This window comes from Drosophila guanche, unplaced genomic scaffold (genome assembly GCF_900245975.1).
Source record: "Drosophila guanche unplaced genomic scaffold, DGUA_6, whole genome shotgun sequence".
Lineage (NCBI taxonomy): Eukaryota > Metazoa > Arthropoda > Insecta > Diptera > Drosophilidae > Drosophila > Drosophila guanche.
In genome coordinates this window covers 2156045-2176223 of record NW_022995748.1, presented here as the reverse complement: position 1 = coordinate 2176223, position 20179 = coordinate 2156045, and the positions used below count along the sequence as shown (strand labels likewise).

The 20179-nt window shown below is 47.2% G+C and overlaps 5 protein-coding genes across 6 annotated transcripts; 2 read left to right on the top strand and 3 right to left on the bottom strand.

Moving 5' to 3' along the window:
- Window positions 1–175: 175 nt before the first annotated feature.
- LOC117584084 (actin-related protein 6-like) lies at window positions 176–1625 on the bottom strand. The gene has a single exon (XM_034272832.1). The coding sequence runs from the start codon at window positions 1586–1588 to the stop codon at window positions 392–394; it is 1197 nt and encodes a 398-aa protein (XP_034128723.1). The 5' UTR covers window positions 1589–1625; the 3' UTR covers window positions 176–391.
- Window positions 1626–1704: 79 nt separating this feature from the next.
- LOC117584087 (peptidyl-tRNA hydrolase ICT1, mitochondrial) lies at window positions 1705–2519 on the top strand. 2 transcript variants are annotated; one of them, XM_034272834.1, is made up of 2 exons: window positions 1705–1920; window positions 1971–2519. In XM_034272834.1, exons 1-2 carry the CDS (start codon window positions 1753–1755, stop codon window positions 2418–2420), a joined length of 618 nt encoding a protein of 205 aa, XP_034128725.1. In that variant the 5' UTR covers window positions 1705–1752; the 3' UTR covers window positions 2421–2519. The 2 variants fall into 2 exon arrangements, with proteins under 2 accessions (XP_034128725.1, XP_034128726.1); XM_034272835.1 differs by having other exon boundaries at window positions 1706–1914.
- Window positions 2410–4694, bottom strand: LOC117584080. Its single transcript, XM_034272828.1, has 4 exons — window positions 3936–4694; window positions 3735–3878; window positions 2679–3672; window positions 2410–2612 (listed from the first exon to the last, which is right to left on the bottom strand). Exons 1-4 carry the CDS (start codon window positions 4505–4507, stop codon window positions 2493–2495), a joined length of 1830 nt encoding a protein of 609 aa, XP_034128719.1. The 5' UTR covers window positions 4508–4694; the 3' UTR covers window positions 2410–2492.
- A 1207-nt stretch (window positions 4695–5901) lies between these two features.
- On the bottom strand, window positions 5902–10233 carry LOC117584092 (long-chain fatty acid transport protein 4). Its single transcript, XM_034272840.1, has 4 exons — window positions 10042–10233; window positions 7618–8247; window positions 7353–7554; window positions 5902–7288 (listed from the first exon to the last, which is right to left on the bottom strand). Exons 1-4 carry the CDS (start codon window positions 10146–10148, stop codon window positions 6347–6349), a joined length of 1881 nt encoding a protein of 626 aa, XP_034128731.1. The 5' UTR covers window positions 10149–10233; the 3' UTR covers window positions 5902–6346.
- Window positions 10234–10905: 672 nt separating this feature from the next.
- LOC117584093 (leucine-rich repeat protein 1) lies at window positions 10906–12473 on the top strand. Its single transcript, XM_034272841.1, has 2 exons — window positions 10906–11565; window positions 11625–12473. Exons 1-2 carry the CDS (start codon window positions 10993–10995, stop codon window positions 12342–12344), a joined length of 1293 nt encoding a protein of 430 aa, XP_034128732.1. The 5' UTR covers window positions 10906–10992; the 3' UTR covers window positions 12345–12473.
- The last annotated feature ends 7706 nt before the right edge of the window (window positions 12474–20179 follow it).

Here is a 20179-nt window from a genome sequence, read left to right as displayed (position 1 = left end):
GCCTGTAACGACTCCTTCGTGCCACGGACCACTTACAATCGTACTTCCTTTGTATTCAAAGCCCACAAAACAAAGGCAGGCAAAAACTAGTCAAACCAGTTTCCCTGATGATTACTGTTGTGCCATGAAAAGCCATTACAAAGTACACGCCCAAACGGTAGGATATATACGGATATATGTGTATTAACACGAAATCGGCTAAATATTTATTAAACGAAGTGTTACGGTTACGGTTATGGAATGTTTTTGTGTAATTTGAATTAAGTCGCTTAAAAGGCATCGCACTGTATATCGTATCGATAGCGATCTTAGGTTTGTTTTTAAAAATAAGAAGGGTGCTCACGTAAATACATTTGGTAGGTTCTCATTTTCTGGTAAAAATAAATCCCGTTCACCGCTGGTTTATCCCATGGACTCCAAATTCCTCGTACTCGTCGCGCGTGTAGACTAATTCTTTGAAATTGGCACTCTTGGCCACCTTCCTGCCGCCGTACCAGGCATAGCGGACTGGATCCTTGGGGCAGATGTACGACACCTCCAGATCGTGGGGCACCAGAGCGCGCAGATCCTTCTTGAGTCGCGGCAGGAAGCCGGGAAACTGAGCACTGCCGCCCACAATCAGAACGTTAAGCAAGAGCTCGCGATGGGCCTGCCAGGGACAGGCCTTCAGGCAATCGACCACCGCCTCCGGTATGCCCACCTGTTGGATGCCAATGTTCGATGGATTGAAGAGCAGCTCGGGCACGGTGAAGCGTTCGTTACACAGCGGCACTGTCTGCATTGTTTCCTCGTCCATGCGTGGCCGCGCCGGTATCCGGACATAGCCACGCTTGTTGGTCGTAAAGTCGGGCAGGACATAGTCGACGGCCACCTCCTTGCGCTTCTGCTCGCACTGATGCACCCGCATGGCCTCCTTGAAGTCCTCGGCCACAAAGCAGACATCCTCCTTGATCTGGTTCACCACATGGCTCTCGTCCATCATGTTCAGCTGCCTGTAGGAGATGAGTTCCTTCAGGTAATTAGTCAGCGCCTTTCCACCCATGTCGATGCGACGAATGCCCTCAAGCACTCGCCTGCCCAGCACAAACGGCACAATGTGGGTGAAGCTGTAGCCAACATCAATGATAATGCAGTTGAGGGTCTGCATCGTGGTGCGCTCCTTGCTGTCGGTGACATAGTTAAAGGCCGCCAGATCGGCTGCCGTCGTCTTATAAACACCGGCCACATGATATTGCTCGAAGAGCATCTCCAGCATTGCCTCCTGCACGCTGGGAAAGTTCATCTGCGGTTCCGTTATGACTATGATCCGATTTTCCAGGCTGCATCCGATGCCCTCCTTGCTGAAGATGTAGTCCCACACAGTCTTCTGGGTCTCCCAGTTTAGCAGGTAGCCACGCTGAAAGGCCAGGATGTAGAACAGGGCCGAGGTATCGCGGCAGTCTTCGATTTGATTACCCACAAACGCCCGCCGCCGCTCGCTCTTGGCCTTCATTACGCAATTTGGGACAACTCGCGGCTCCTCCTGGTTCGCCAGGCCCACCTTGGCTGTGTATGCCCCATTGTCGAGCACAACAACTGCGCCAGCCATATCTCTAGAGCATTATCTTTCTATTTGAATCGACGAAAATTATTTACGATATGGTATATTTACGGTATATTTTGAAAATGAGTTGGTATATTTCGGTATATTGTTGTGCCGATATATTTTATCGATAAGTCCATCTCGTAACAAATTGTTAAAATTGGCTAAAAATGAATAAAATTACGCGTGCTTTTATAAGCGTACTGCGGCAAAGCAGCTCCACTTGCACCAGCTCAACACTCCTGGGTCGACAGTTGTCCTACAAAAGCGACTTGTCGCTGGACAAAATTTACCCAAGTGCACGCCTGCAGCTCTATACGCCGCCCCCGCCGGTAAGTGTAAGATTTACTTCTTTCGGCGACTGCTTGCTTATAGCGTTGTATTACAGCCCCCAGGGAGTGCAAACAAGTTCAATGGCTACATACCTATGGATAAGTTGGAGATTACCTATAGTCGCAGCTCTGGACCTGGGGGCCAGCACGTAAACACCGTGAACACCAAAGTGGACGTTCGCTTCAAGCTGGCCGAGGCGCAGTGGATACCAGAAGAAACGCGCCAGAAGCTGCTCAAGGTGCTGGCAAACAAGATCACCAAGGAAGGCTACTACTACGTCAAGAGCGACGTCAGCCGTTCCCAGCAGCTCAATCTGGCTGATGCCTTGGAGAAGCTGCGCACCGTCATCCGGGCCCAGGAAGTTGAGGTGGCAGCGCCCAGCGAGGAGACACTAGAAAGAGTGCGCCGGCGACAAGAGCGGGCAGCCCGCGAGCGTCTTCAGCTCAAACGAGGTCGCGCTCAGGTCAAGGCGGATCGGCAAGGCCCAGGGGGTGTGGACTTCTAATTGTTATTGAAAATTGTTGCACAAAGATTCATCATTACACGTAGACATTTAACACAAAGAAACTATAAATTCTCAACGCTCCTCTCGAGCAGGTGTGACTGTAAAGCGCTTGGAGCTGGCCACCTGGATGATGGTCTCTTCTGGCGGCTCGTTCTTCCTCAAGCTCGAGGGCATACTGGCAAAGCGAGGGCGCTGGGATCGGCATCGAAAGAAGTGAGAAATTATTTAACTGGCCAGCAAAAAGTATGCAGGACTCACAGGCTGTGGTGGGCTCAGATGGTGGCTGTTTTCGTTGCTCCTGTGCGATGGTCGGCTCGTCACGCTGTGGCGCTGGCGACGCTCTGCGGGAGGATTCCCTATTCGATTCGTGTATAGCTGCTCCAGGCGATGGATGGTGGAGAAGCCGGGGGGATGAACGGAGCTGTGACGATTGCTGAGCGGCGACCATGTGTGCTGGTAAAGCGTTTCATCGAGGTGACGCAGAATGTCTCTATTGAGGCCCATCGCTTGCTTGTCCTCCGTGGCCAGGTTGGCCAGCAGCTCGTCGATTATTTCCGCATCCGTTTCCACCTTGCACTGACGTGCCAGCTTGATGTCGTGCTTCCAGAATTGCCTGTTCTTACGTCCAATGACCGGCGCTATCTCCTTTACCTTCAGCACCAAAATACCTACCGAGTAAACGCACAGAACGTTGGAGAGGGTCAGGCACATGCTGATGCTGCCCAGCACGGCCAGCTCCTTTGCCTGGTTCTCCGAGTATTTCCTAGACTTGATCACGTCCACATAGAGCGAGTCGTCGTTCTCAAATAACTTGTAAATGCAGGCCAGGGCCCACAGTAGACCAGAGTTCACAGCCGGAGGCAGCAGCGAGGCAGATATGGCCACGCCCACCAGGGAGCCAATATTCCCGCCGAGTATGGCAATGGCTGCCGCAGCTCCAGACGGAATCGCTGTGAAGACGCCGACGATCAGCGAATGCAGGTCACAGCGCGACAGCATCTCCTCGGTGAGACCTTCCCCAATGCCGTACTTCTTGTCCGTGGTGCAGACGACCAGCCCAAAGAGGAAGCCCACAAGTGTGGCTATCAATATGCCAATCAGCTCGTTCAGCATGCCCAGGCGACGCAGCGAACGATCCTCGATTACCGTGCCAAAGATAGCAGCAATAATGGGTCCCATCAGCGGGGAAATCAACATGCTGGAAGCCAGAAAGATTGTGCTGTTCTCCACCAAACCGAAGCTGGCCAGAATTCTGAAACGAATGCAAAAAGGTCACCGAACTGGCATATCAACAATCAATCAATAGTTTCTCACGCTGCCGAAACGAGAAGTACGCAAAAGTCGAACGTTATCGCCGCATCCTGACGAACGTCTCGCAGTATTTGGGCCACATTCAGGCGAGAGCGCACCGAGTTCATAAAACGATTCCAGGCACCAGTCTTCTGGGCATTAATGTTTCTAAAACGAAGACTATGATTACTATGATCCGTCCATTGTCTATGCGGAGGGTATTACTCGCCGCTGCTCGTGGTTGAATCCGCCTCCTCGAGTTGCTCGCGCTGCACATAAGATCTGTTGGCCAGACAGCTGACCACAGACACCGTGGAGCCCTCACGATCGCCTATGCCCCACTCCTGTAGCGCCTCGTAAAGATTCTCAAACTGCTCATCGAAATCCATCGAAAAGCTGACGTGATAGCGGGTGCCCTCCATGCTGCTCAGCCACACGGCATGGCTGATGTGAAATTTGCGAAGAATCTGCTGCAGCACGTGCTCCTGTGCGGTGTCCAGTGGCATGTCCAGCAGCTGATCTGCGGACCCGGCATTTACCGCCTCGATTTGAATGGTGGGCAAGACGTCGCTGCGTCTCTTGTAAAAGCTGTCCATTTGTGGAGTCTCAGGAGAGTCATTCCGCGAGTCGCTGATGGGAATGGTGGACAAGGTCTCAACGGTCGAGACGGAGGATGTGGCCACTGCTGTAGCTGTCTGTGCATCTCTTTTCGGCCCTTGGGAGTAGACATCTCTGAGACGCTCCTCTTCCGCCTTTGTGGGTATCGTGATCGAGAAGAGCACCGCGGCAACAGTCATCGTTGCAGTGGAAACCAATTTTGTTATTGCAGCTGACTTTGTGCCTGCGTCGAAATCGAAATAATTATACACACGGCAGTACGTCAGATCAGATGCATAATCTGTTGCCCAGACACAGAGACACACACACAAACACACGTGTTGTAATGCAACTGCAGACGAGTGCGTTTCAAAGACTCGCTTGTTGTTGGCTTTCGCTTGGCTGAACTGATAACGGTTCTTGGCTTGTGCTTACTGGAGGTGCTTTTGCGGTTGGTATTATTTAGGGTATTGGCAGTTGGAAGCTTTTAAAGCTCGCGGCTTATTCAAGCTTATAACTTAAACCTCCGTTGGATATCAGTGTAAATCTTGGGGAAATCCGTGCAATCAATTTGTGGTTTTTCTCAAATTATAACTTTTTGGCGGCAGAGTCGTTTTTAGTCAACACAAAAACCCCAAACGATACTAATCGGCCTCGGTCGTCAAGACGATATTAATCGGTCGAGACTTTAAATTAACACCTAAATGGCCATTTGTCATAAAAGCGACTACTCTTTCAATTGCTGTCACCCAAGCCACCCTCACACTAGGGTACCTTTGGGGGGCAACCCCCGGCTTTGGGGGAAATCTTCAATGTACCGCTATATAACGATGGATGCCTGGACCACCAGAGCGTCTCAGTCATCGCTTTAGGTCCATTCAGCAGGGCTCTCTTTGCTTGAACAACAAGGAAACGGTGAGAAAACCGAACCGGAACCCACCTTAAGCAGTGCAATATCAAATATGACTATAATAATTATGTATATTCTTTCCAAGACTAAATATATGGGTGAACAGGCGTACATACATTCATACATATGTAAATATGTACGAACTTCTGATCTAAAATTTGCCAAATAAGATGGAATTAATTTGTTAACAATGCTTCCTACTTGGTACGATAAAAATCTGATTGACCTGCCCATTAATGGGGCGTGAATATCTTGTTTGGGTCATACTATTTTATTAAAAATAATTACTACTTGATTGCCGGTTTCTTCGTTGCGGTTTTCGCTACGATCATTTAGCGATTACGCTGGAATAAATTGAGGAATTCTATGCTATGATATTATCGTATATTATTTAATCAATTTAACGGAGACCAGATTGACAGATTTAACTATCAAAACTATTCATGAATCACAGGTGCGGATTACACAATCGTCTCATTAGCGGGGATGCCTTGGCTGCACTCTAAAGCTTAATGCCAGCAGAGTTCAAGTTTCCCACACACACAAGCACACCAATATGAATGGTGTGTGTGTGTGCGCATTGTCAACGCATTCGCCTCTACAGCTGTCTGGCGCTGCCAATTGAGCAGCGAATTTGTATGCAGGTGGGGAGGCAGTTCCCCCCTGATCATTTAAATACAATCATTATTGAAGGAAAAAAAACTTTATTTGATACACAAGCATCAGAAGGCGTTCGCCATTGACAAAGCTTCTCTCGTATGTACAGAGGCAAAAGGCGAAAAGCAGCGCAAATGGAAGTGTGTAATGCCACTAAAACTGACTAATAATAAGAGACGAACGAACGAGAATTGCACTTAACAAGGTTCTTTTAGCAGGCTAAAAGCATTCAAAATGCGTATACCAGACTCAGGCTCAGACTACGATTTGCTACAATATATAAAAGATTTGCCTACAACAAAGTGCAAGTTGGCATGGAAGAGGAGTGAGTGCCTGGGAGTGAGTGAAAGACTACAATTTACTCGCCTAGTGGCCCATCTCCAGTGCTGGGTTTTGAACTAAGAACTAAGTCGACTCGCGGGAAGCTTACATATTAATTAACAGCATATCGGCAAAAGGCAAAACAGACACACTAAAAGCGAATCTCGTTGCTCTGGACCTGCGCGTAAACTTGCGGCGTGAGCAGCTCGTAGCGTCCCTTGGACGTCTGATAGTACAGCGCGTCCTTGACCACACTGGGATCGTAGCCCTCCTTCTGCAGATCCACCTTGCGCAGCTTGAACGTGCCAGTCAGATCCACTTTGGTCAGCAAACGAATAATCTGGGGCCGCGCATAGGCAGGCAAAGTTTTGGCAAGATTGGCGGCAAAGACGTCAAGATCGAGTTCCTTTTGGGGATCGTAGATGGCAGCCATGCCAGCCCTGCCTTCAGTGTGGGGAATGGTTACGCCGTAGACAACCGTGTCCTTGTAGCCAGCCACATTGCTGACCTGTGCCTCCACCTCACTGGTGGACACGTTTTCGCCCTTCCAGCGGAAGGTGTCGCCGGTGCGATCCTTGAAGTACAAATAGCCCTTTTCGTCGGCCACCAGCAGGTCACCAGAAAGGAATGCCATGTCGCCGTGCTTGAAGACATCCTTGACAATCTTCTTGGCCGAGGCCTTGGCGTCCACGTAGCCCAGAAACTCGCGCGACGGATTGCCCTTGACAATCTTGCCAATAAAGACGCCCGGCTCGTTGGGTGCGCACAGCTCGCAGAGCCCGTCCTTGTTCCTAATGGGCTCTCCAGTGTCGGGATCGGCGCGAATAATGGAAATCGGATAGATTTTAGGCAGAATTCGCGAGACGAATCCAATAGCGCCCACAGTGTTGTCGTGATTCATAATATTCGCATTACCCTCGGTGGCTCCGTAGAATTCTCCCACCTTGGCGATGCCGAAGCGCTCCACAAACTGCGGCCAGATCTGCGGCCGCAATCCATTTCCAAAGACGAGGCGCACACGATGCTTCCGATCGTAGTCCGAAGGCTTGGTGGCCAGTATATAGCGAGCCATTTCCCCAATGTACTGACCAATCTGGAGAACATAATACAGAGGTGACAATTATAGCCATAAGATTGTGATTAAATGAAGGACTTACTGTCGCGTTGAACTTGGCGCAATCAGCAAAGTAGTTGGAGGCCGAGAACTTCTTGCGAATGGAAACGGTTGAGCCAAAGAGCACGGACTGGCCCATGCACATAATGCCGCCAGCGGTGTGATACAGCGGCAGCGGCGTGTAAAAAGTGTCGTCATCCTGGAAGCCCATGGTGTAGTGTATGCCAGCGGCAATGAACAGATAGCTACAAAGTCATGAATGAAAATATGAAACAGAAGACAAGCGGCAAAGCAGAGGGGTTACGCACCGTGAATGGGAGATGACAGCAGCCTTGGGCAGTCCTGTGGTGCCGGAGGTGTAGATGTAAACCAATTTATCGTGATGGTTGACTTGCGTCTTGTTGGGCTTCTCCTTGCTGGCCGTGGCCAACATAACATTGAGATTTTTGGCCTGCTTGATGTCCGTCTGCGTCTGGCTGTTGTTGTTCTCGTTGTTGTATTGGAACAGCGTCAGATCAGAGGGCAGGTCCTTGGCAACATCAGCCACCGCCTCCACGAAATCCTCGCCGTAGATCAGTGCCGAACAGTGGGCCACAGTGATGCTGTGCAGCAGCGAGGGTCCGCGTAGATTCGTGTTGATTAGCGGCGTAATCACACCGATCTTCGACAGACCCAGCCAGGTGGCCACATACTCGGCGCGGTTCTCCAACAGCAGGGCCACCACATCGCCCTTCTTGTAGCCTTGCGCCTGCAGCACATTTGCCACCTTGTTGGCGTGCTCGTTCACCTGCCGGAAGGTCCATCGCTGCGTCTCGCTAACGACGGCCACCTTCTCGGGATGCGCTCTCACATTCCGCTCGAATACGTCCGCTACCGTGTAGTTGAGTCTCTCATGTCGCTTCGTGTAACGCAACAGCTTGATGTAGGCCCACAGAGCACTAGAGTGGGATTTTGAAGGGGGAAAAAAGCCGATTAGCAAACGATAAGCAATGACATGGCCGCTCGTATCTCTTCCTATCGATCGCAATGTTTTATGGTCAATGGTTGAAAGTACTAAAAATAGAGCAAAACAACGAAATCGCAGCGGCACTGCACACGAGATAAATCGCCGCGATAAACCCAATCCCCAATACTTAACCCCGGACTATCTGCTGCGGCACGAGGTTGCCAGACAGATGCAAACTTCAAAATGATGTCGAGGCTACAGTGGGAAAGAGGCCTTAAACATGTCTGATATCGAAAGACAGACTGTAATTATGAATCCATAAAAGATTCAGGCCAGTTTGTGATACGACCAAGAGACACGGAAACCTACGTACAGAAGAAATGCACAGATAAGGCTTCCAGCTGCAACCTTGGCTTAAAGGAAACCTTTCAGATTGAACTTTGCACTTGATACCTCCAAGCCAAACTGGAATCAGCATTTCATATAAGAACTATAAAGTACTCCAAGCAAGCAACGTGAACTAATGAAATAAAAGCAATTCGATATGCTCTATATGCAAACGTTAAAGTATTCATTTTAATTTATAGCTTAGGCTCGCAAAGAACACTATCCAATAGGTAGGTGAGGGCACCACTCTGCACTCGACTTGGGACTCTCAATTTGAATTCGCTGTGCACTCAACGTACTTTGCACTGCTTGAGAGGCAGCAGCATATCGATAAGATTGTCAGCCAAACGATGGGGATTACTTGCGTTTGTTAGCCATGTTTTCAATGGGCTTTAATCAGGCCTTATGACCCCCCTCGAGTGGCTAGTTTTGGTATTTTTGGCACTGCCGAACATGTTTGTTCGGAGATAAGTTCGGCAGCAATCCAAAAACTTGCCAAGGTTGTCCGGCCCGACTTGAAGTTGATCTTAAGAATCTGCTGTGTCGGTTCCAGCATGCTGGCCTTGGCATGGAACTGGATCGGAGACTCGCTAAAGCGAAATACGCTGAGTAAACTAAATATGAACAAAATGACTAAAAGATTTTCCGATCGCAGCTGGAATTTGACCTGCCAGCCCCTAGCCCTAGACATTCAAAACAAAGGCAAGCACCGAAAAGCTAAGCTTGAGGCGACACTTCCGCCATTTTAATTGACTTCGCACGAGTATTAGTGGGCTACGTTTTCAAGAACAGCCGCTGATATATCGAATGGCGGTGGTCGAAGGCGGTAACTGTGCCAGTGAGGCTTCCGCCTGACGCACCCGACAAATTAGTATGCGCCAGCGCCACTCGATGACGATCGTATTGGATACGATGGTAAATAAAAGTGAATTTTGTGGCTGTGGCTACCTACACATAACGACCTTGAACCTGAAGAAGTCAATGGACTTGTTGGTACCAACGTGTAATGCGTATTATTAGCGAATTTATGGAAAATCCATAATTAACTAAGCAAACAGACGATGAAATTAACTTCAGACCAGTGGAGTTTTAGTTTTCTCTTTACAGTTTTTCCGTGAAAACTTGATCTGGCTGCTGGAGACGGGCGACCTAGTTACACGGGAAACAAGTTTTCTGTGTGTGGCCAGCAGGCGGGGTACAAATGGGCAAAGTACTCGGCACTCTGCTGATTTCTCAGGCGTTCGGTCTTGCGGTTAGACAGCGCCTCGATTCAATGGATTCACAAAGGAAAAACACACATGTGAAATATGTGAATTGTATTGAAATGCACACCAGTTGGGGAGGTATTGTAAACTTATCATCAGCTTCAGAGGCTGCGACCACTACGATTTAGACTCACATTAAATCTCGTTGGGCTGTGGCTCCCGCTATGTAGAACCAGCGCCAGCCTGGCCGCGTCAGCAGCAGGGCGACGAGCGCCAAGACCACCGCAAAAATCCAGCCCATTGTTTGTAGCGCGAAGATGACGCAGGCTAAAGCCAGACCAAAAGCGAACGTCGCGCGAAACAGCCGAAAGATGAATAAAAAGCGTTCGCGTCGTTGTTGCTGGCGCTGGTGCTGCAGCGATCGATGGAGCAGCGGACGATCAGCTGTGCGCTGTGTGGTTGGGTTGCCACATCAGCGGAAAAAGAAGATCAGTTTTAAGCGTTTAATCATTTTGAATAAATTTCCCCTTACACTGGTACTGTACGGCGCGCAGTTATCTATATTTATTATCACGTTGCTGTTTACATGGTTGTCCAGTGCGCTGTTGTGCTAGTGCAAGCAAGTAGAGGCAGAGTTAAAGGCTGTCAAGTTGTTGTTGCTGAAATCTGCACTTACCGTGAGCTCTCGCCTCTGATTTCCATTACTGCTGTTGTAGTTGTTATAACGCAAGAGTTGGTAACGGTGTTCGTTGCGTTGTCACAAGAACCCGTTGAACATGTAGAACGGCAGAAAGTGTCGGCGAACCTTGCGGAATAACATTTCTTGTGCCTAAAAAGTAGTTACGTCCCTCTTTAGCAATTATTGCAACAAATACTGCCTGCAATGCAATCCTTTGTTTTGGTTTTGTAACTTTTGCGAAATGTACACTGGCTTTGAGCTTTTATGCTGCATCTGAGCTTTTCTGTAGAAGTAAACCAGTTCACAGAGCACGCGCCAAAACAAAGACAGATAGGACAGCAGTGGCAACGCCAAAGGTCGCAGCTGATGTACAACCAGCCTGGCAACTCCAGCAACAAGCAATTTACAAATTCCAAATGCTGTTTTGACGCCAAATTAGGTTTTTCTGTTTGTTTACTCACTCGCCATGAAAATATTATGCGAGGTGCAGGTGGTGAACCGTACAACGCAAGCGAACCGGACTCCTAGGCCCGTAAAGTCGACACTTGCCATTGGCTACAAGCAGGGCGCGTCGGACTCCAATGGAACATCGAAAAAAGAGCTGGAAATGCTGCTGTTCAGTGGCCAGGCCAAGACCGGCACCCGGTACAAGGTGCGGGACAATGTGCAAGCCGTGCACACAAAGTTTATCCTGGACGGAAAGGCCACTATTGGTTTCCATCAGCCAGCGGAGAACCTGCTCATCAAATGTGATCCCATACAGCTGAAGGGATTCCTACAGACCCTGAAGCTGGGCATGGAGGGCAAGGATGCCATTAACCTAAGACTGAACATAGCGGCCGCCACGGCCATACCCCAGAAGTCGCAGCCACAACAGAGGATGGTCATCAGCAAGCGCAGCGAATATCCCATCAAGGGCTTCCCGCGCACCCTCAAGTCGCTGACCATTAACAACAGCCAGTTGGTTAAACTCAGCTTTGAGATCTGCACGCTACGCAACCTCACAACGCTGGATGTCGGGGGCAACAAGCTGACCAAGGTGGCTGAATGGACTCTGAATTGCGTGCAGATTCTTAATTATTCTTTATTTATTGTCAGATTCCGCCAGAGCTAGGCCGCCTGTCCCTGACCACGCTGCACTTGAGTGGAAACAGTCTGGGCGAGTTGAATGACTGGTGTTGGATGCGTGGAACGAAGCTAAGTCAGTCTCTCCGCGAGCTGGACTTGTCGAGCAATGGACTGACCTACTTCCCACCCGCTCTGGTTAAGTTTGAACGTTTGGTCACGCTCAAACTGAATCACAACCAGCTGACCCGACTGCCTTTCGGTATTAGGAGGCTGCAGGGTCTGCGCTCGTTGCACGTGTGCAGCAACAAACTGGAATCCCTGCCCGCAGCAATTGAGGATCTCCACATAGACCAGCTGGACGTGTGGGGCAACTGCTTCGGGGCCTTCAATGTCGAAGCTGCTCAGCTACAGGCCCAGCGATTGTCAGCGAGCAACATCCCACAGCCACTTTGGCTGCAAGCAGCTCGAGCCGTCGCCAACTACAAACTGCCCTTGTCGGCAGACTCTTTGCCTGCCATTCTCATCGAACTCATCTCGGAGTCTCCCAAATGCTTATGTGGAAAGCTCTGTTTTGCCCTGCGCAAGGAAGATGTCCTCCAGCGCGTTGTTCAGCCGAAATTCACCAACATCAAGAACCTCACTTACAGCCGCGAGCACCAGATCTACGCGGACGTGGTCATATGTGGGCCCAACTGCAGCGCCTCGCAACAGCTGAAGGCACTCTTTGCTTTAATGTTTCCCGTACATTAGTGGTTTTTATTATAATCCTATTTCATTTTTATATTTTCACTTTCATTTTCAAATAATTTTATAATTTATCATTCCTCCCGCACCATCCCATTGTTAAGTTAAGTGTCAATAAAACGCATTTAAATGGAATTTAATTTAATTTTAATTAAGCTAGCAATCTGTCTAATATTTATACAAAATCTGAAATTGACCCACAAATATGAAGGAATATTATATGAATATGAATTTACATATATTATATCAATCAGCCTTCACTTTGCGCCAACATTTTCCCCACTCTTGCCGCTCCTTGTTGTCGTGTACCTGCTGCAGGGTGGGGCTACGTGACGTGCAAATCAATGGAGCCATTGCTTATGGTATGGGTCTCATTAAGCTTACCACTCTCTTCCAGGAGAGTCTCACATTTTAAACACACGAAGACATATACATTTGATTTGGTTCTAATTTTCCTCAAATATTAGTCAAATATCTATCTGTCCTGCATTTCCGTGGTCGCAAATTTAAATATGTTTAAATCTGTCGGGCGTTCTTTCTAAGAAACCCTTCCTTAAAGAAGTGTGCTAAGGACTATGGGCAACTTTGTGGCCCCCTCCTGGACCCTTTCACTTTCAGAGAGACATTCGCACGCACATTCACGTCGCTGGGTTTGTTTTCATATTACACACGCTCGTTGTTTTTATTATTAAAAGCTCGCTACGTATGTGACTTGCATAAATGATTATTTTTTATCAGCCAGCGCGCCTACTCACCCCACTGTGTTTGTTTCTGCAACTCTCACCCACATACCCACACACACACATAATGTGGCCTCTTCCTTTTCTTTTCTTTTATTTTTATTTCTCTGCTCCTCTGACGCTTTATCAAATCAAAACTTGGCAGCGCTGCCACTTTTTTAAATAAGCATAAACAGTGATACAGCCGCTTTTTTCTCTTTGTGCCGCTGAGCTTTAATGTGCAGCTTGGGAATAGGAGGAAAGGAAGAGGTTGGAAGGAGAGTTTAAGAGATGGAGAGATAGCGAAAGAAAAGGATGAGCCATGACTTGTGGCAATGTTGGCCTAACTATAAAACTGTTTATCAGCATTTGTGTGTGCAAAAAGCGGGGACAGCGTTCGTATTCCAAATCCAATTTTGAGCAGCATTTGAGCATGGTCCCCTCCTCTCCGCCACCTATCTCCTTTCGGGCCTTCGTTTTTGTTTGCTATGCAGATGTGTGTAAGAGAGAGACACCGTCTACATGGACATGTGCGTGCGTGTTTGCCCTCAAACGTTGTGCTTTTGCCGGCCCCGAACTTTGTCGCTTTGCGTCTGTGAAAATGTGTGTCTACTCGTACTCGTAAATGTGTGGGCAAATATTTGGCGTGACTTTCGTTTACTTGTCTCCCTATGCCCCCTGAAAACACATTAATGGAAGGACATTGATATAATTGGTGGAGATACACACAATTGATCAAAATGAATACTGAACAATGGAAAGGAGCTTGGTTGCTGGTTTCGGAATATAGCAAAATTTATTTTATAAACATTAGACAGAAGATATGTTTTTTACGCAGTTTGGAAACATCTTCATAAAATATCAAAAATCTTTTTTTCCCCTACAAGCTTCACGCTCTGAAAAGCGTGCTTCAAATTTATTTTTTATGTGGGCATAAATGAAAAGTGCGTCTCATAACGCGCAATAAGCCATCCAGACCATATAAAAACGTTTCAAAATTTTTGCATGTCTGCGCTCCGCCCCCAAAACGTCTAATAAAATAAACCAACCCCCAATCATTGGCACTGGGACCAGCCCAGCCTAAAACAAAAAGGACCCAGCCCAAAAAAAATGTGCCAAGTCAGGCCAGGGAATGGAAGTTTAACAAGTCCCCCAGCAAGTCCTTCCCATAAAGTCCACGCTCAGAGACAGTAAAAACTCCATTAACCGTCATCAAAAATGCATTTCGCATGCATCAAACCAAAAATGGTTTGCCGAGCCACCATCAAACAGAATAGGATGAAATGGCTCGAATCAAAGCACATTGGCATAAATCAAAGAGGTCAGAGAGTAGCGGGGTGGAGAGGGAGAAAATAATGCTGCGAAAAACATTTTTATGGCTAATCAACAAAGAAGAGGACCAGAGTCTGATCCGAAACAGACCCCAACAGATGACTCCCCTGGCAACATTTTTATGCACAAATTAACTTTGCAATTGCTGGAATGAGTAGGAAAGCGTACGGGGTGGGGGCTGGGATGGTGGATCACTGGGTGTTGCTGCTGTGCTGTGTCACTCCCCCTGCATTAGGGAGACGACTCGGGGAGTGAATTTATCCCCAATTTGCGTGCAGCGGGTAAACATTTTATGTGCCCCGTCTGGCTCTCTGCTCCACTTTGGCTTATCAAATTTTATTAGCAGGCCGGCAAATTGTGCAACAACAACAACAACAAAAGAACAAACAAGGTTCGGGACTCTTGGAGCCACCCTCAGAGTGCAGCCCCGGCAGCCCCAGCACCGAATCTGACTCAACGTCTCAAGGTATGATTTGTCGTCCGCTATCAATTTCTGTGGCACTATGCCGCAACATCCCCCAAATGGCGTCAGGCAGGCAATCAGAGGCCTAGAAGTCGCTTTCAAAGCTAGAAAAACGACCGGAAAAGTGCAAACACACGCGAAACTGTCGTCGACACCGCGGGGGTAAAGGAATCTCAAAAGGAACTCCCGACTGTCCTTTGGGGGCTTGTCGCCCGCCCCAGACGCGTGCAGGGCGCTAATAAAAACGTTTTCCTAGGCTTATGACTGGCTGCCCTGATGCAAGATTCGTGTTTGTGTTTGTGCTTCTGTTTTCGCATTTGTCTTAATATTATTTCAAATTAACTCGCTAACTGGTACGACAAAAATTAAGATAAGGAATAAGAAAAATCAATAGAAACGCTTAAAGAGTTTTGGGCTGTAAGTTACATTAAACATTCGCTGCGTGAAAGGGGAATCTGCTATGAAACTTGAAGGAATATTTTAGGAAGAGCTAATCATGGGGGATGTAACCATAGCATTTGAGTTTCAGTAAGACGCACTTATGTACATGCATACATAAATAAATACATATGTACATACATACATTTATGTACGAATCCTTGGAGAAACCTTATTCTAATCCCACTCTTTCCTTCCCCCAACGTTTATCATAAAAAACGCTTCCGGGCAGCGCTCTCCAATCTGTCCGCTGGGCACAAACGAAATCAATCGCAAAAAATTGACCAGCCAAAGCAAAGCAAATCAAATTCTAGTCAAGCAACAAGGAATTGCGAATACATTCGGAAAAATCAATTTTCAATTTTAAATGTAGATGCCTTTCCCTCCACTCCAATCCGCAGCCACTCGGCTGCCACGAGAGATAAAGATACAAATGCGTTCAAGCGCAAAATGTAAATACAACTCAAGTTGAACCGAGACCCAGAGATGCGAATGGATGCTACAGGTTGTACGTACGTACATATATTTTTGTATTTGTCTTTGTGCCAGCCCTGCTCGGTGGTGGCTGGTGGCTGGGCCACGAACCGATTTCAAAGCAAAGCAAAATATTGCCGCATAAATCTAACGCAAAAGTTTATTTTGCGGTCAGCAGGGGCGAGTTTCCGTATGTACTAATGGGTAGACCGGAAGTGAAAGGGTACCACCGACCCATCGACCCATTTGCTGTCACATTTATAAAGATTACTTTGGCTGTTTGTCATCCCAAACTACATTAATCTCTGTACAAAGGTTTAGCAAAATAAATTTCTTAAGAGATTTCTGAGAAGAGTTTGCCTGTTCCCAAAATTACAAGAGGTAGCCATCAGTCGACTCAATTTAGTGTCGGACTCTTAACACATTGTATTGAATTTCTGCTGGGAGGATTCTTCTCTTTGATTTTTATCATTTGGTGAGTTTTTTACGAGCTCCTTTGCCGGCGGTACGTCTGTTTCAATGGCTCCCCCTTATTGTTGATGTTTCAGAGTTGATTATTTGCCTAGCCCTGCCCTGGCAGGCCCTGTGGCCCACTCGGGAAGGACATAGCGTGCATTTCATTAGCCGAATGTATCTCTGGGTTACATCTGAGCGCTGTGGCATTCGGCATTTGGCAAACGATTTCATGCCGCATCGCTTGGGCAAACAAAATCAAATCTGTGACTAGGAAATTGCTTTTGCCTGCTTCCGACTGCGACTCTGGCTCCCCATCTGTAACTGCCCCTCAAAGGAACCGGCCACCCCTTCGAGATATTTGTTAAATGCAACTATTTAGGGAATGTATTCAATTCGAAGAGCTCCTCCCCTGTGTAAGCGGAGCAGCAAAAACGATTAAAATTTAACCATATCAAATATTTGGAGTTGGCTTTGATGGGTTTGCCAGAATGTTTAATAATAATATTAAATGCATAATTCATTTTGCAGCTCCAACCTAATAGGAGTTCGTTAGTTTTAATGCACTTGCCCGAATGTCTTTGGGCCAATGAAGATATTTAATATTGTAACTAACAGAAGCAGTTCAGGCAGGACGACATGCCAGGGAAGGAGCAAAGTAACTTTATTGCAAAGTTCTAGCGAAAATTAATTCATTAGCATTTTATTACTCTCCCTCACAGTGAGGCGACAGCAGCCGATGACGAAGATTCCCCCATAGGTACATTGATTGCAAAGACAGTCAGCCTCCCACGCACCCCCCTGTTGGTCGTCTTTGCTGCTTTGATGTGTAATTAAATCAATAATCACTTTGGAGTCTCCGCCGGCGTCGGGGAGTTTATTAGTTGATTGTGCCAGCAGGCGACACAGGTGGAAAGACAATGCTCCCGATGGTGGGGAATTGCTCTTTGGGGCTGCGACGCTTAAAGTGGAGTTCAGGAAACTGTTTTTGGCGGAAACTAAATTTACATTTTTATAAATTTATAAATTGTATAAAGTAAGACACAGAATCATAGAATAAAATATATGGAAATTTCAAAAACAATTTACCATTAGCCCCACCCCTGAACGATCCATTTAATGCCCAATTAACGTATTTGCCACTTAACATTCAGTGAAGCAAGACGTTTGTATACCTTTAAAGAACACAGAAAAAAACGGGACCATGAACGTGCCACAAAGCAGAAGAGGCTGGAGAGCGTGCTGCCCGCAGAAGGGTGCGGGAGAGCAGGTTTAGGTCCCAGTGTCGCAGCCACCGCAAGAGCTGGCGAGACGTTTGTGGAAATGAGAATGCGCGGCATTTGTCGCTTGGCTGCAGTTGCAAGCGGAGAGAGTGGCTGGGGCAGGGCTATTGCAGAAACAGGAGCTGCACTTCATTAAAAATATAAGCAGAACGGTGCAGCAGAGCGGAGGGAGGAGGAAGAGGGAACAGGAAAGGAGAAGCAAGTTGGTCGTTAGGAAGCTCCTGAATTACAATTACAAACACAAATACAGGCACGGACATGCAAGGCAAGCCTGCTTCAAAATGAGTGATGTAATGTGCCTAACAAGAATAACTCTCCCTTTTCCCCTCTTCCACTTCCACTCAACAGTCTCTCAGGCGCTCCCTCTCTCTGACTCCCTCTCTTATTGTTGCTTGTTGACATAACGAATGCCTTAACATTTTTCGAGTTGCCTTTGCCTCACCGCTTCCCCCGCCCCGCGCATGCTGTGTGTGCACTTCCGCTCCACTTACACATAACTCGCCTCTGCCAGCATCGACGTGCCCACGTCAGTGATGCGAATGTAGCGACGGCGATAGGTGTTCGAAATAACGATTAATACGATAAGTCCTACATTAACATAGGTGAACATGGGTATGACTTAGCTTAGCTTATTACGATAATTCAGTAATATCGTAATGCCAGTTTTTAATTGTTTGGTTTTCTTTCGGATTAGACAGCGCCCGATACTCTACACTCAACTGGCAATATCTCACGAACTCCGTCTGCCATCACTGGCTGCTAGGCTAACGGCAACGCGGTTTGTCGAGTTAATGACTTCGGCAGCCGAGAGAGGAGCCAGCAGTGGATGATGGGCTTCGGGCTCCTGGATGATGGCTGGTTGATGGTTGAGCCTGTCAACTGCTCTGAGGCGTGCAAAAATCATTTTTCTCGCACATTTGTATAAATCACCCTGTCCCTCCGCCCCTCCGTAACTCTAGCTGCCTCCCATGGCTGCCAAACAATCATCAACATTTATTTATATTTTTCATTTTTCACATTTTTCGGAATGCCAAACGAAAATTGCCTATAATTTCAACAGAGTTGAGTCGGGGGGAGTGGTTCGTGTTGTTGCTGATCCCTCAAGGTGTCGCTTAGCCGGAAGGAAGGGGAAGGTATGCGAAAAATTCCGCGTGCTGACTGCTGCCTGCAGTTGACAGTTAATTATTTGTATAAATCGCTGGCAGATGTTGCGGCCACTGAAGAGTTAACGCAAGCTCAGACACCTTGAAGAGGAAACAAAATATGAATCGGAAACATGTGTGCGGGAAATGTAAACGTTGAAAAAAGAGAGCAGTTACCTGAATAACAAAGAATTCCCAGGATTTGGTCATCAATTGGGTTTCATGAGGGAACCTGTTGGGACAGTGCCATTAACTGTAGACAAATCACCAACTTAAAGCACATTTAATTGAACTTCTCTACGTGCCTGATTATAAACCTTCAAAGCCAATCCGAAAATCCTTTCTTCTTTGATTTCTCTTTTGAAATTGAAATTGATTTCTGTGTTCTCCTTTATGCTCCAGGGATAAAGGGGATATGCAGCGCATTCTCATTTAAATTTCGAATTTAGCATGAAAATAAATTCTTATTTAAAGGTAATATTTCACGGTTCTGCTCTGAACTGGCTCACCCAACTCGTATCGCATTACAGGATAAGAAGCCTGGGTCCTGGTGTGCGCCACTTAGCCCCTTGTTCCTGTTGCTCTTTGTTCTGTTTCTCGACTGGCCCCTCACGAGTATCCTTGGGCCTGCCCTCATGCTTATCGGGATGCTGCTGCTTATCAGGGCCGTGCAACTCGAAAACAATAAATATTTTATGGCCCCCTTTTTGGCAAGCGCATAAATCTTGTTCTGAAAATTGATCCGAGCAAGCAGCGAGCGCCGGGCGTCGAGTACGTGTTCAGAGGGTTAGCAACGAGGTGAATATACACAAAGATACATTTGCCACATTGACACACTGAGCACTTACAGCTCAGACTCGAATATTTGCTAAATTTTTCTACTCTCACACGACTCCCAGGGGTCCCAGACGCCCGCATCCCACATTGATTTCTTTTCCCCCTTCCAGCTGTTGAGTGTTTAGTAGGTTGCCCGCCCTTTCATTGCTTTCGAGTGGCCGATTTTCCGGTGTTTTGCCTCGAAACTTATCCGTGTTAAAGTATTGGATATTAAAGCTAAGAAAATAAACTTGTTGCTAAAATACGCCAATAAAAAATTGCCTCAGTTAGCTATCTCTTAGATGGATTATCGGTAAATAAGACTTTGATTTGTTCACGTTTAAGTTATCTCAAATCTCTATCAGCTGACAATTATTTCCAAAGAAAAATTCGGCTTAAATCCGAACAGCTCCTCGGCCCCTTTTCTCTCTGTTCGTTCAACTTGCGGAACTATTAAAAGTTTGAATAGAACTTTTGGTGGCAATATGCCACTCTTTGCGTCAGTCGATTGTTTGCGGCCTGCGGTAACGGCCCCCAAATGCCCAGAGGGCTTTTTGAAAGGCTAAAAATGTCATAGATTCGAGTGGTTATCATGGGAATTCGGATATTTGCATTCGATTGCTAACCGCAGTGTAAATAATGTGAAAATCTATTTCAAATGTCATTGGATTGTCCAGAAGGGAGTTTGATTAACTTTCAGCAACATCGCCGGGTGGGCAGC